Source organism: Vidua macroura, chromosome 21, assembly GCF_024509145.1.
Source record: "Vidua macroura isolate BioBank_ID:100142 chromosome 21, ASM2450914v1, whole genome shotgun sequence".
Taxonomy (NCBI): domain Eukaryota; kingdom Metazoa; phylum Chordata; class Aves; order Passeriformes; family Viduidae; genus Vidua; species Vidua macroura.
The window spans coordinates 5,217,230-5,233,219 of NC_071591.1; the positions used below are offsets into that span (position 1 = coordinate 5,217,230).

The 15,990-nt window shown below is 42.4% G+C and overlaps 1 protein-coding gene across 9 annotated transcripts in view; it reads left to right on the forward strand.

Annotated features, from left to right (window-relative positions):
• FNBP1 (formin binding protein 1) overlaps positions 1 to 15,990 on the forward strand; it is an 89,695-nt gene that overhangs the window by 39,630 nt on the left and 34,075 nt on the right. For all 9 annotated transcript variants that reach the window (XM_053996369.1, XM_053996370.1, XM_053996378.1 and 6 more), the window contains 2 exons: positions 9,601 to 9,663; positions 10,467 to 10,571. In XM_053996369.1, coding sequence (XP_053852344.1) covers positions 9,601 to 9,663; positions 10,467 to 10,571 — 168 coding nt within the window. The remainder of the gene's footprint in view (positions 1 to 9,600; positions 9,664 to 10,466; positions 10,572 to 15,990) is intronic.

Below are 15,990 nucleotides of genomic sequence, written 5' to 3' on the forward strand. Positions count from 1 at the left end.
GGGTAAAATTCATTTGGTATGCAAATTGTACATATGTTGGGTTTGTTTGGCTCTCTGAAAGGCGTGCTTGATGGCTGCCTATGGGATGTTTTTTCTATAGTAGATAGTTGCTAGTGGTGAAAATAAGGAAAGAAGCAACTAATAAAACCAGGCAGGACAAGTGTGCAGGTTGGACAAGTGGGATGATGTGCAAGGTCAGTGATTTGGAGCTGTTCAAAAGAGAAATACCTCCTTTTTCCTCTGATCTGATTCAGAGCTTGAGAGAGTTCTGGGTTACCTTTACAATTTTTCAGATCCTGTGCTTGGTTGCGTGATGGCTTTTGATCTTCAGAAAGTGGTTAAAAAAATCAGGCAAAGACTCCTTGTGTGAAACTTAAATATCTTTAGGAGCAAAGGTGAATCAATGACTTTATCATATTATGCATTCCTCTTCCATAGGATTGCTCTCAATGTTGTCACTGTACCAAATGAGTTATTTTGCCCTAACAGTCACTGAAGTCAGGCACACACCCTGCCTGCTTGTCACACAGTGAGAGGGAGAACTCCTTGTGTTTCAGTTCTTCCCAGCTGCCCAGTGAAGTGAAACTCTTTATAGTGCAGTTCCTCACTTGAACTTCTTGTATTCTCTTGATCTTACTGTGTCCATGCTCTTTCAGGAGAAATTCTCATCCTCAGGGTCCTTGTTAGCTGTTTAAAAGCTCAAATTTCAGTTCTATGTTGTGTGAAGGGCATGTCCCATCCATATTCCTCTTGAGGTTATTGAGGTTAGAGGCCCGTGACTGAATTACTGTTGGAAGATGTCATCAAGTCACACAAATGAGGTGGGAATCACCTCTGAGTGGTTCTTCCTCTGGGAAGAACTTGCTTCTGCAGTCATGCTTCATGTCAGCCCAATATCACCAAAGCCTTACTTTGGGACAGCTCTCAAAGGTGTCAAGTCTGAGCTAGAGGAGCTGCAGTATTACAAAATTGGGTCTTAGTCTTGTCCATCTTTGACACAAGAAAAGGTGGTGATCCTGTCATGTCAAGAAGAGTGTTTGGACTTCACTTCACAAGCACTGACACGTAATACACTTCTAGGTTGGACATGTACTGAGCCAACCATTGAGAATTTCTGTTTGTTGGCTTATTTTTTTCCCTTAACACTTCACAGGCCATAGTTTATTTACAGATCCAACTCTGGCTGAGGAATCCATCCAATTCTGTAATTTGGAGAGAAATTCAAGAATTATTTCCTGGGGCCATTCTGATTTAGATCTCTGGTCAAAAACTAGGTGTGACTCACGGCCTCCTGGCAGCAGCTGCTCTGTGGAGCCATTGCTCATGGCAGCTTTGCTAAAAATGTATTTGGGAGTCGTGAACTGTCCCTCTCATTACTGCTGCTGCTCTCACCTCTACCTCCACCTCCCCTTGGGGCTGGTCTGGCTCCATACAATCAAGCATGAAAGTCAAGTAGAAGCCAAGGGCTTTGCTGCAGACTGAACTGGTGCAGCACTGGGATTCTGTGGTTGGGAGAGAATTTACCTGGTGTCAATACATTCCATTTTGTGTGGGGATAGAAGGGGAACAGGGAATGAATGAATCCTTATGGGTACCATGGGGGCAAAACAGGTCTGGTTCTTTATGGTGGACCCTCCTTGTGTGCATTCATCCAGGGAGTGCCTGTCAGAGGACTTTCTGTTTCATGTAGGCTCTCAGGTGTTGATGAAAAGTAAATAATTGGAGGAATTCTGTCACGTTCACTCATTCTGAATAGTGCCCTGTTCTGCAAATAGTCCTGTGGTTTTCCAGAGGGTTTCTCCGGCGTGGAGCAGGCGTGAGGCAGGGTGGCAGCACACGGCGCTGTCAGGAGCACAATGGATTTTTCCATGTTGCGTTTTGGATGTGCCTCAAGGTCTGAGTGTGTTTGGAGCACAGCTGTGCTTTGTGCTGCAGGGGCACAGAGAGATATTGCTGCCTTCCAGAAGTGACAAACCAATGGCCAAGTGAAGGGTGGGAAAAGGAAAAGAGTGACAGTGACAGGAAGTGATTTGCCAAACTTCAAACTTCAGCTTGATGCAATTTAAACCAAGCTTTCCCCAACTCGTGTTTTGTGACTAATCCACTTCCACTTCATTGCCCTATCAATGAAAGTCTTAATTTTAATCTAAATGTAAAGGTGTTTATGTTGTGCTTGACAAATTCACTGCACAACAGTCCCACTCTAAATATTCATCATCTTTCTTGTGAGGTGTTTCAGCTGTATTTCGTTAAGTTAAATTGTACTAGTAGAGTGTTAAATGGTAATTACTAAAAAAATTTAAGAATGCAGAAAATTATTTAGGAAAGATCATAATAAATTCTGTGCTCTTGTGGAGTGTTTGTTGGTTTTCACCAAATTATGGGTCATAAATGCAATGGAGCTGTGTTAAATATTGGTGTGTTATCATGGAATTGTGCTGTGAAGGGCTGTTCCGTGAGGAGAAAAAGTAGGTGCTTATTATGGAAGTTTCCAAAGCATTTTTGTGTGGGAAACTAATACTAATATCCCATCCAGCTGAAAGGTATAATGTGACCTTTGGATTTAGCAGGACTCAAAGTTGAGACCACTGAACTTCATATCCTGCTTTTCCCAGTTTTGAATGGGTACATTGAACTATGAAATGATAGCCCAAATAAATCAGCTTCTGTTTACGACATGAAGAAATCAGACTGGGAAAGCAAAATCTGTTTACTAACAAATGCAGTTGCATTTTCTGTGAATTAGCCTGAATACTGCTCTGCACAGCAAGAGCCCTTTAGAGGGACAAGATGAGAGATGCCTCCTATGAACAGTAACATTTCCTGCTCAGTGTATGACTGAGAGATGCCTGAGGGTGAGGGGGTTGAAATTGGCCATGGATGTGTTTTTCCCTTTGTGTTCTGCCTGTACAGCCACAGAGATTGGCCTGAAAAGAAAGAGCAACAATAAAGCCAGATGAGTAGTGCATATGAGTTAACTGTGGAGAATGGTGTTCATCCAAGCCTGTGGTACATGTGGGCACGTTCAGCTGGTATTTTTGCTGCCATTTAATATTTTATATATCTGATGCAGGTCTTGGTACTTCCATGTAGGTGAATGTGTGCATGAAGAGTATATGGAAACAGCTAAAAGTATTTCCTTGCATGTTGAGGCATTAGCTTGTACGTCTTCTAGTTTTTGTAGTGCAAGTCTTCCACAGGAATGTCAAAGACCGTTTGAAATGGCATCTTTGAACTGTGGATCAGTGGAAGAAGAGCTTGGTGACAATGCTGGGAATGAGAAGAGGTGGAAGCTAGAGCAGCTTCCTCTAATTTCATTGAAGGATATAAAAGCACAAACAACTTTTCACACCATAGTTTTAGTAGTAATGATGAATCTCCATTTGAAAAGCCCTAGGTTTGCTTTTGTGGAGCACTTGGGCACAGGTGAGCTTTTAAGGACAAGATTAATCCCTAGGGATGTGTTGGAGGAGGGTACAGGATCTCCAAGCAGCCTGTCACACCTGTGTGCTCACTGGTTCCAGGGCCTGCTGGCCTTGCTGCCCTGAAGGCAGATGGTTCAGCAGGACCTCTCCAGGAGCTGGCCAGTGCAGCAGAGTGCTCCTGAGGATCCCTTAGCTCTGCTGCCATGGAGCTGTACTGGAAGCTGCGGGATTGTCTCTGTGCCTGAGAAGAAGTTCTGCGTTCCAATTCCCAATATAAGGACTTTGTGTCATATGTAGCATGAAAATGACAAGTCACCATAAATATTACTGCCACAGTGTCTTTCAGGTTTGTGCCAATCACCAGGGAGTCACAGAATGGTTTGGTTTGGAAGGGACCTTAAAGATGATCTCATTCCAACTCCCTGCCCAGGGCAGGGCCACCTTCCACTGGTCCAGGTTTCTCCAAACCCCATCCATCATTCTGTTGTTACAGCTCAGTAACAACAGGGGCAGCTACTTCAGGTTGTCATGTGCAGCTGATCTGGAATTTGAAGCCTGGGAAGCTTTGGTCCATAGTGCTTATTAAATGGAATTTCTTTGGAATGCACCACTCCAGGAGCAGATACTTCCATCAAATTAAGTTCAACCTTGAACAGATATTTGTATAACTTGTTCCAGGCTTGACCAAGTTGATAAGTACTTGTTGAGAATAATGTTCCTATGGGTATTGCAAAGGAGAACAGGGTTATGCCTTAATATTAACTAGCTGATGAATATGTGTTACAATGGTCATGAATTTCATGTCAACATTCACAGGACTGTCTTATGCCCCTCTTACTACAGCTGAGAGAGATAAGACCTCAAGAACATATTGCTATTTTTGGAAACAAAGATTTCTTTGGAGGAGACTGTTTCCTGTCTTTGCAGCCAGGAAAAGAAAAACATTTGACAAGGATTTTTGCAAATATTGCTGAGAAAATCGAGGAAAAAAATAGTGTTCTCTTATTTCCGTCTCTGGTGTGCTTTAATCAGTAGCCATTATTTTAGAAATCACTTGTAACAAAAAATGGAGATAAGAGTTTGAATTGGAGGATGAAGTACTGTATTTATATTTATTATCAGTGTGAGCTGGGAGTACTTGTTACAGAAGCCAAAGGTAACTATTTTGTCAGTCTGTTTTATTATCTCACATGTAAATAGAAAAAAGAATGAAGCACCCATGCCTTAGATATATTTTTTGAGAATTCTTGAAAAGGATGTTGTCAAATGAACCATATGCTATGGATATAAATTAAGACTGTTTTTATGATTATTTCTAATACAAACATATGTAGATGTACAAGTCTTTAGTTTAACCATGTAATCAACTCCTGTTTAAGAAAAACAAGGCTATCTTATTACAGCCTTTTTTAAAACGTTTCACAGGATCAGTTTAGACAGAGCCTAAGCAGCCCTGTTGTCATGCTGGTAATGTACATGTTTCAGGCAATTATTTAATTTAGAATTGCCCAGGAACTCCTCAGCAAAAGTACTGGAATGCGTTGTCCTTCATTAGATGCTTTTAGCAACATCTTTTCTCCCGCTCCTCTCAAAAGGTCAGGGAAAAAAAAGATAAGATGCATCTTCTAACAAGCTGTTGTTGTGTGCTGGGTGAGCTCTGGGGCTGTGTAAACCCTCGTGCATACCAAGGAAGTTTTGCAAAAATATCCCGCTGCTCCTAATTGTGGCAGTGCTGGCAGGAACAGGCTCTGCATTATGGGACCCTCGCTCGCTGCTCCCGGGGTTTTGATCAGCACGGGTGAAATCTGAGCCCAACAAAAGTCAATGAGAGGTTTGTCTTTGATTGCACAGCAGCCAGGATTGCTCCCCAGCTGTTCCAGACACAGGCAGCATCCTAATGAGGAGAGCACACTGATCCCCGTGGCTGGATTTGCAAAGGGAAAAGCTCATTCCTTGAGCTGCGAGCTTTTTGAATATAACAAAAGCTTTTAAAAGTTGAGTTAATCCACAGTCCTCACATGAGTGACTTAATACTCTGATAAAAGTATCTGAAGTCTTAACAACTGGATTTTGGAATTCCAGGAAGAATTTCTTCATGGAAAGGGTTGGGTTGGGCAGTCCAGGGAGGTGGTGGAGTCACCATCCTTGGAAGTGTTTAAGGAAAGATTGCACGTGGCACTCAGATCTGGTTGAAATGGTGATGGTTGGTCATGAGTTGAACTCAGTCCTGAAGATCTTTTCCAAACTGATTCTGTGAACTCTCCTGAGATCACCTAAAACCTGCATTATTGTGTTAATCCTGTGAGCTGGAATGGATGGAGTTGTCCAGTCAAAACATGGCCATTGTGGATTGCTCAGAGCACCCTGGGACACGATGGCCTTTAACACAGGGAAAAAGGACACTTGTGGTCATGTATGGTTTGAGTTTGGGCAGTGCTGCTGTGTTTTAAACCATTTAGTTGGTTTAATAGTTCAATAAAATATTGTTCAGGGAAATCTTAAAGTTGGCACAGTGTTTGCCAGCCAAAGATTGCAAAGTATAGACTTCAAGGTGATTTAGGGAGGTTGATTTAATAAACATTAACAACCCCAAACTTTTCACTTTACTATGCTTCTAATGTGTTTTTAGAATGTTGTGGATATGGGTGAAAAGTCTGGAGGAAATCATGGCATCTGAGCCACCAGCACTGCTGCTAATGTCTCACTGCACACTTGAGGTGTGATTTATTAATTGAATATCTTGCTTATCTTCTGATTTTTTTTTTTTTTTAACAGCCTGATTGGGGCCATTCGTATGGACATTCAGTTTGGGAGAGGGGAAAAAGCAATATTGTATCAATTACTCTAAATTCATCTGTGTGCTGCTGAAATGAATGTGACTAAGAGTGGTAGTTTGCCACAGGATTTTCTAAATCATTTGTCATGTTTCCATTTGCTAAATGTTCAGGTGTAGAACAACCAATTATTTAATTTGTTCAAAGACATTTATTTAAATGGGAACTTGTATTCCTTGTCAAGGAATAGTTGAGCTTAGAGTTATTTTTGCTGGGGTTTTGGAGGGGGGAAGAGGTGAAGGTAAAGGACATTTGCTGTTTAAGAGGATTGTAAAGGAAATGAGTTTGCAGAAGTTGAAGATAGTGCGTGGTTTGAGGAAACTGGAGGCTTCCTGTATGACTTTAAGCAGATCATTTGACCATAGTACCTTGGCTTTTCTTACCCATAACATTGGGCCAGTGAAGAAATATAGATAACTGGGAGGTCTCACTTAGTTGCTGTTTTTAAAAATGAATTTTTGGAAGGCAGAAATTACCATCTGAGGGCAAAGATTTGCAAAACCAGAAGTGCCTTCGCTCACAACAAGGGACAACGCAGCAAGAATTAAGGGTTATATAAGTATATTTAGGAATTGGTTGAACTGAAAAAAGGCAGTATTTCCTGGAACTCTTCAAGATGTGATGCACCTGTATTTATCACTACTTAATATTTCACTATTTAGTAATCTTCAGCAATGCCCATTTTACATTTCAGCATTCCATTTGTGCAGAAGAATTTCTTAAAAAAAAAAAAAAGTATCAAAATGCCGCAAAATCTGAAGTGGATGCAGTCTCACTGTTTAGGCTCAGTGCTTCTTGTATGTACTTTGAGAAGCTTGTGCAGCTTGTTTTACAGAGAAGACAAATTTGGAAATAACAGGGATGGCTTGTTAAAATTATATTATTCAACTACAAAGGTTTAAAAATACATCTGATAGGCTTTTGTTTCCCAAGTTCATCCTTCAGCTCCTCTCTGCAATTGTTTCCTGTTAAACAAACCTGGCATGTTGTTTTCCTGAGGTTTATGGGTCATTGACAGTTTTGGGTTTCACACAGTCCAGCTGCTCCCAAATCAGGTCCCTTCCTACCCCAGCAGAGTGGGGAGCACACAAATGGGGGCTGGTGGAAGCAGGGAAGGCAACATGAAAACATCGGAGTCATTTTCCTTCCAGCTTCACTGCTAAGGCTTCCATGAATTTCATGCTCATTAGCAAAATGTTGAAAAATGTAGTGTTAAATTACAGTTGTTCCTTAGGACTGGTTTTGTTGCTCCTTGGGACTGTTTTCCTAAACTCTAATGACAAAAGGCTGAAAGGAGGAGCCCCTGGCAGGGAAGAGCAGCATCTGTCACACGTGGAGTTGAAAGGACATGGGGATCTACAAAGGGAATTGAAATCAACTTGGAGCCTTTCCCTGCCACCCAGCAGTTTTACAGTGATGTCAGGGGTTTTTTTAATGTCACAATGTGGTGAGACAGTGTTTGGAGAAGGTCTCTGCTGTCCCAGCAGTGCCAGGCTGTCACTGCTCCCCCTTCCATGGCCCAGTGGCCACACGTGCTCCCTCCTTGGAGGGCAGGAGCAGAGCCAAAGCTGAGCATGGCATGTGCCAGGATGGAAAACATTGCCACTGGGGCTCTCTTGTCTGCTTTAAGAATTCTCATGTGGAAATAAGCACCATCCAGACACATAAAGCTGTAGAATGTCCCTGTGCTCAGTTCTAGGTGAGCATCCCTCCTTAGCAGACAGTGTTTGGGACTACAGATAGCATCCAGAGCACCCAGGGTAGCCCTGGTGTTGTTCTGTTCTTGCAGACATGTTGAACATTACTGTGATTTTTAAGGCTAAATGAGCCTATTGGACACAGTATGATAGAGAATTGCAGTTTTGGGGCTTTTTGCTGTCATGTCTGATGGAGCCAGAGTGGCAGCTCTGAAATGTCCCTCGCTCCCCTGACACAGGAAAATACCAGTTGCTGTAGTGGAAGATGCAGGAAACCAAGGAGCTGCCAATTGTGAAGTGCTTGCAGGCGTATTTTTCTAACTGTGGCATTTTGTGGCAGGTTAATGATCTGGAGTGTGAGGTTTTTTTTAACCCAACAAACTGTAGGTATCGCGTTCCTTAAGATTTATCTAAAATCTGATTACACTTGGGTGTGAGAGCACATGAATTCTAGTGGGATTATCTGGCAATATCTGGCCTTTGTTTTTCAAGTTTACTTTGTGACACCATTCCTGTATTTGAGTTAAACTAATTGCCAGTAAGTAATACAAAAGCAAGTCCTCTCTCTTCCTGTTTCAGTTTGTTTCATTATTAATTTTACAGGGGGCGTGTGGAGGGGAATAACCTGTTGTTGCAGTCAGCTGGGTCTGCATTCACATTCCAGTCCAGAGCTGGGTCACTGATTTATACAATGATCTGGAATGAATTGTTTCTCTTGAGGGAAAGCCAGGCATATGGAGAACAGCTTGCCCAGAGAAGCTGTGGCTGCCCCATCCCTGGAAGTGCCCAAGGCCAGGTTGGACAGGGCTTGGAGCACCCTGGGACAGTAGAAGGTGTCCCTGCCCATGGCAGGGGGTTGGAACAAAGTGTTCTTTGAGGTCCCTTCCCACCCAAACCATTCTGTGATTCTGCAGAGGGTCAAACTGTAATACAGATTAAATTCTTAGATAAAGAGCATTGTGTAAGGGCTAAGAACTGTTACTTAAACCCACTGCAATTAAGATTCTTGTTGCAAAAAGCACATCAGGAGGGGAGTTCCTTGTTTAGCTGACATCTCAATTTAAAACTCGTGTTACACCTCACTCTGTGAACACACACACCCCCCAGCGTGTGGCAGAGGAGGGATTCTGGAGGGACCCATGGCACCAAAAACCTCTTGAGAGGAAGGAGCAGCTGGCTTTGACACACAGCTAGTAACTAGGAAGAAGAGGGTTTTTTTGTTGAGTCTGAATGAAAATCAGGACAAATATCAGTTGTTAAAATGTGCCAATCAAATGCATCTTGGTAAATTCATGTAGAGAGAAATTTTAATTCAGTCTGTCACCAAAGAAATACTCATCAGATAAAAGTGCCTCAGATCTCATGATACTGGAAACCAATAATTATGAGATACAGGGAACAATACAAGGTAGAATTGCTAAAGGGATTAATTAGCCTTAGTCGAACTAACCACTATAATTGATGCAAATATCCATCTGCAGCCTGCTGAGACATTAGATAGTCATCACACACCTGCTCAATTCACCAGCCTTGCAGAACACAGCTGTCAGAATGATTTCTGGTTGGGCTTTTTCTTGAGTATACTTGACTGTTTGTTCTTTTGTTGTTCAAAATGTTTTCTTTCTCTTTTCTTTTTCTAAACAGCACTTCCATGATGGCAGAAAGGCACAACAACACATTGAAACTTGCTGGAAACAACTTGAAGCAGTAAGTGGCAAATTCCTCAGATGTGACATTTAAGTTGTTTATATATTATTTTCAAAGAGATGGTTCTAAACATTTTATTTGGAAAAAGAAAGGTATATGGATAAAAGTTGTAGAAATGTGACTTTTAAAACTCTGCTGTCTCGCAGTCTTGAAAAAATCTGTTTTAACAGAACATTTGGCTTCTGTGGGCTCTTTGTCTATCATGAGCAGCATTTCATTTGATATGGCTTGAAAAGTGTGCTAAGCATTGCTGAAACTGCAGAGTCCCTAAGGGTCCTGTTCAGATATTCCACTGCAAGTTGAACAGCTTCATAATGTGTGAATAAATTGAACAGGAATATCTCCTGAGTCAGGTGCTGCTTCCCAAAAGTAAATATACATTGGAATTGTCATTCATGTGATGAATGCAAAGTGAGGCTGTAAGTACAGGAGAGGATAGAAAGAGGCTATAAATAACATAAAGTTCTACTTGCAAATTTATAAATCTTAGTAACTCCCTCATTCATTTACAAAAATGAAGGGGTTAAATGTTGAAGAGAATGGTTCCATCTACAAGAGTGGAAGTGATGCTAAAAGGGAAAAATACTGACATATGAGCAGCCTGGATAATAGAACCAAAAATGTGCCTCTGGTAACTCCAGTTCTTGAAGTTTGTTAATATGGAAATGTATTCCAGTGTAAACAAGAGAGCCCTAAAATCCTTCAGTTGTTGCAACAGATTGTTTTAGTGGCAGGCATGAATTTTAGGTATATTTTGGTATCTTTTGCTTCCCATAATGAAGGTTTCTGGTTTTTCTTGTCAGAGTAAAAGGCGGTTTGAACGTGATTGCAAAGAAGCTGATCGAGCACAGCAGTATTTTGAGAAAATGGATGCTGACATCAACGTGACAAAAGCAGATGTTGAAAAGGTGAGCTTGGAGGGTGGAGGCTGTTTGTAAACATGGATGTGATAGGTTTACTTCCTCAATCCTCCTGGTAGGATAAACCCTCTGAGGCTTAATGCCTTACTTGAGTCAGTCTGCTGGTTAATTAAAACCTGGGAGATCTCTGCAGACACCTTTATTTATATGAAAACTCTAAACAGATACAGTCAGTTTCTTTTAGTGGGTGATATCTGAATTTAACAGAGCTGTTATGGCTCTAAAGGAGTTGATGCAAGCTCAGTTTTGACTAACACCCCAGGTTCTGTGACAGCCAGGCTTGTGAGGGCTCCCTGAGGGCTGCTTGCAGTTTCCACACATTTTCATTCCCTCTGTGATCCAGGTAGAACCAAACTTCCTGCCCTTTGAGCAGCTTCAAAGATTTCCCAATGTCATGGGATGCAATGAAGTATTACCAGAATTGTTTTTCATAGTTGAAGGTTTAGAGCAGGACAGCTTTCCATGTGATGCAGGATCCTGGAATCCATGCTTGTCACAGATGGCACTAGGCTTTTATTTTCATTTCTCAGTTGGTGGCTGGTTGCAGGATCATTTGTGGCTTTTTTACAATGATCCCCACTCAGTGAAGCTTTTGAACTTATGCTTAATTTTAAACATCCAGTCCTGTTTCAGCACATCTGTCTGGAAATACTTTCTCTCTTTAGTTTGATTCAAAATTGGATGTGTGGAAGGATGCTTAAAGTTTAAATTTTACTGGTGCAAGTCAAATACCTCTAAATTAAGGAAGCAATGAAGAGGAAGAAAATGTTTTAAATAGCTTCTGGGTTTGGAGTTACACATTTGCTCAGAAGATGCACTAATGTAGATCAGAAACACCACATTACAATGTGTAAGGACAGTTTTGTCTTCCTCGAGTTTGAGTCAGACAGGCACAAAATAGCCAGAACATTTGAAAATGTTTATTTCTTGATGGAAAAAAATAAAAAGAAAAGGCAACCAAAAGAGAAAGGAAAAAGTAAAAGCTGGAGCTTAAAATATGCCAAATGTTTTGTTGCATGAACAGGAAAGGAAAGTGAATTATAGGTAAGAAATCTTTCTAGTCTGAGGTCTCCTTGTAAAATGTAGGTTTTGCTTCTCAAGAGGTCTGCTTCATTCTATTCTAAGTTACTTCAGTCCTGTGAAGATATGAAATATAAATTTCCCTTTACATCTGTGGGATCTTGTGTTTCTGGTGTGCTGAGCATCAGGACTTTGTGTGGCAGAGAGCACCAAGGATGCTCTTGGAAATGAGGACAGTAAATCATAAACAAGCTCAGAAAATTTCCCCCAAGTGCTATTGCATATCAAAGGACAAAACACCTCTGTGGTCTTGTAATTTGATTGGCTCTTAGTTGCAAATTCACCATGTAGATTTGATCCTTTGTTGCCTTCTGGATTTGCCAGGGCACTTGACAGATGAATGCATGTACAGATTGTTAAAGATGTAGCACCACATGTGGGTTTTTCTAACAGAGAGGGATCATCTCTGCTTTATCTGCGTAAAGTGATTTTAGAATACTTCTTTCATAGATAAAATTAGGGCTTGCCCTAGATTTTTTTTTCCAAAGCTGAGGTCATGTCAAAGGGATACAAAGACATGACTTACTGTTAGAAATAGGGGACTGAAACTCCTGATTTCTACATCCCTTTCCAAGGCTGGCCTTTTCTGGTCAGAGTAAAATGTAGCCTATTGGTGATAGATCCATCTAAAAGTGTTAGGTAAATTCTGGGAAGCAATTTCCTACCCTGGTGCTCTTTCCCTTTCAAGTGAAGCAGAGAGGCTTCCCTTTTAAATTCCTCTAGCTTTTTATTGTGTGAATTTGTAAATTATTTATTGCAAAATGAGGCTCAGTGGTATCTTGAAAGAAAAATCTGTTAGTTATGCATGTTGGCAGCTCTCAGGAGAAGGCATTACTCCACTTTCCAGGCAGTCAACAGAGTAGATGGGAGAAGGAAAAGGTTATCAAAATGAGTGGAATGTGAAATAATATTACTGAACAGAGAGAACAGTGTTTTCCAAGTGCATGTGTTAAACTGGGTTCATCCATGTCAGGCTGTGAATAATGCCCTTTCTTTGCTCCCCTCTGCCCGTGTGACTGGGAGGCTCTTGCATAACTCCCAGTGCAGAATGGGATATTGTTCCACCAGCACTGCTGCTCTCCCCAGCTCGCTCCAGGGGGATGCAGGAGCTGCTCAGCTCCAAATGAAGCAATAGGATGACTTCAACCTCCTCCTTCTACTGCAGCACTTCTGATTTCTCTTGCCCCTTATGGCTTGGCTGCTGCACTCCTACCTCCAGAAGCTCCCAGAAATCCACCTGGCCAGGAGAATGGGCAGTTTGGCTGTGTCAGAGCTCTTATCTTTGGCAGAACAAGGTGCTCCCCAAGCAGTGGGGCTGGTTGCCCTCATTTCTTTGGCTTGACATTGATACCTTGGCTGCTTCAGCTTGTACCTGCCAATATGAGCAGACACAGGAGCTATTTTTTGCATCACACATGATAGAGTGGATGGCATTAATGAAATTAAAATTCTACAGTGATCACAATGGCACAGTCAGAAGAGAATACAGCTGCAATTTCCTAATGCTAAGCTGTGTGAGGTTCTGAAATGCTCACATCTCTTCATCTTTCAAAGCTTTGTAGCCTTTGACAACTGCAGCAGGAAATTCTGTGCCAGAGCTGCCATCTACCAGCACTTATCCCTTACCCAAGGTATTACAATTTGGGAGCATTAAGTAACCAGAAAAGTGGCAGAGAAGCAGAATAAGAGTCACTTTCCTCCTTATTTCTCCAGGACTGCTTGGCAAAGGGCCTAAAGGCAGGGCTGGATGTGGAAGCCTGGGCATCATGTACCCAGGTCCACATTCCTTCTGTAGGACCAGGTATGTGGGGGGCATGTCCCTTCTCTGCCCCTTCTGTGGCCAGCATGGGCTCCATCACCTTGCCAGGCAGCAGCCTGATAGCTGATCTTGGAGGGAGGAGTGTTTGGCTTTGTTTCCTCTCAGCTCCTTTTTTGGTAGTAGGAACATGGAGCAGAAGCTGTGCTCAGTCTCTGCAATGATCACAGTGTGCAGGAATAGAGGGAGAGTGGAGCAGGACACCTGAGCTTCCTTCCCTGTTTTCTTTGAGTCTCTAAACCCCCAGCAGCCAAAGCTTGCAGAGATGTTTGTGTCAACACAAAATGCAGTGTAGCAAAGTTGGGGCAGGAAGCTCACAGTCTGTGAAAATATCCTTATAAACTAAATAAATGCTGCAACTTGCTGATGCTGCTTCCAGGAAGCCTTGTAGGTATCACTGAAAGCTTTATTTCATTTGGATCACAGTGGGTTGTGTGCTTTAAAGCACTTCTCTTTCAAAAACCACAGAGGAGCTGCTTCAATTTTTTGACCATTTGGGGAAATGGTCTCTGTCGCCAGCACGGAGCCACTGTACATATAAGGCAGAGCTCTATTGTTTCTGCCTTCTCTTCAGAGCTGCAATCACTAAAAAGCTGACATCTTTATGGGATAATGTGGTACCCAGTGGTGCCTTTGCAGACTTCTTGTAATAAAATTTAAAAATCAACTGGCTTTTCTAAGGGTTTCTTTTCCAGGTAGGCATTTCAGAGTCTGATTTTAAATAGGAAGTGGCTGAGGCCAAGCATGGGAAGGATTTGCCTCTTGATTTGCTCAGCATTTGTGGTGGGGAGAGTGGTTTGAAGTACTTGGTGTCAGGCAGGGTCTGTCCCTTGGCTGAAGAGAAACATGGTTAAATGTTGACCTTAGGCAATAATCTGAGATACTTAGGAATTTTAGATGTATTTGCCTTTGGTTTTGAAGTGGAGAAACCACTTTTTGGAGGGAACTGGGAGTGATCTCCAGTTTACTGAAATCTCTCTGAGCTTTCCCTTATGATCTGCAGGTTTCAGGTTATGTCTGCAATATCCAAGATGTTTTGGAGACCCAGAATAGCTTCAGATTTGCATGAAGCCTTAAAATAGAATATCACCATGATAGTAGTTTTCTAGTCTGTAAATATAACTGTGGGGAGATACTGAGGTTTCATGTTTGAAGTTTCATTTTCTCTTTTCTCGTGCCACGTTACCTGGGTGCTGAATTTCTGCACAAAGCACAGAGTCTGTCCCCCTCCTTACCCTCAGGAGACACACTTAGCATGGCTTGGGGTAGGTGAATCACAGGCAAAGTCTGACAGAATGTAGGTGTAGAAATCCTGCTAATTGGAACCTGGGATTAGCTGATCTTCCTGTGTGCTCAGCAGTGCTCTCAGGTGGGAACTGCATTTCCAGCCTCTGGGCTGCCGTGGTCTGGGACACAAATCCCTCCACTGGGAAATCACACATCCTTACCATGAGGGGTGTAAGAAGCTGTTCTGGGCTCTGGAGATATCTCAGGTGGGTGTTTCAGCAGTCAGGTCACAGTGAAGCCAGATGCAGTCACTGACACCCCCAGACTAAACTGGAGGAGCTCCAGCTCAGGGCTCTGCTGTTGCCACATCCCCCTGAGGTTTAGTCAGCAAAGTCTTTCAGCAGTGAACTTCACCCTGACCCCAGGCTGTGGGTATCTGCCTTCTGCAGACTGTAACTATTTAATAGACCTAATTTTTCAGGAGATGCCAAGTCATCTGCTCTGTGATGGTGGAACTTGTATCCCTTCCCTCTCCTGTCCACATCAAGGCACCCACTGGCTCCATGAGTGTACCAGCACTGTAGGAAATGCAGTGCCATGCAAAGGTGCTTTGGCAAGGTGAAGAAGACTTACAGTGCTTGTGTTATTAATTCTGCACTGAGTGGTCCCAGAGGCTTTGCTTTTCCCATTCTTTGCTGTGAATTTGTAGAGATACAGCAGCAGCATCAAGGTGAAATATGCAGGTGAGGAGGGCCTGGTCTGTGCATTTCTTGTTGGAGAATTTGACACTGCAGAAGATTTTCCCTGTGTGGTGGTGAGTTTTTTGTATGTTGAGTAGACAGCTGCTTTTTTGCTCCCCAAATGGAACTGGCTAAATTTCTGTGTCTTTGCTTGTGATGTGTGTCAGATTTCTCATCAATTCAAATGCTGGGTAATGTGATTTAGTGTTATTTCTCTGGGTTATGCAGACCACTGTCTCCTTCCTGAACTGCTTCCTTCCTGAAGGATGATGCAGTGTGTGAACTCAGGGAGTCCCTCAGGAGAGCAATTTGCATTTCTGGAAGAGTAAACCTTGTTTACAACCTGCCATCCCTGCCTCTCTGTGCAGAGCAGCTGTTTCCCTTTTGGAATCATGACTAATTTAAGAGGGTCGATTTCTACTCAATAGAGAGTTAATGACTCCAGCAGGAGTGTCTGGGGAACTTAATAAATCTCCATATGTACCCTATACATACCCTGTGCTTGGTGATAGGAGATCAAAGAGCCAGTTTTAGTGTAAGGCAA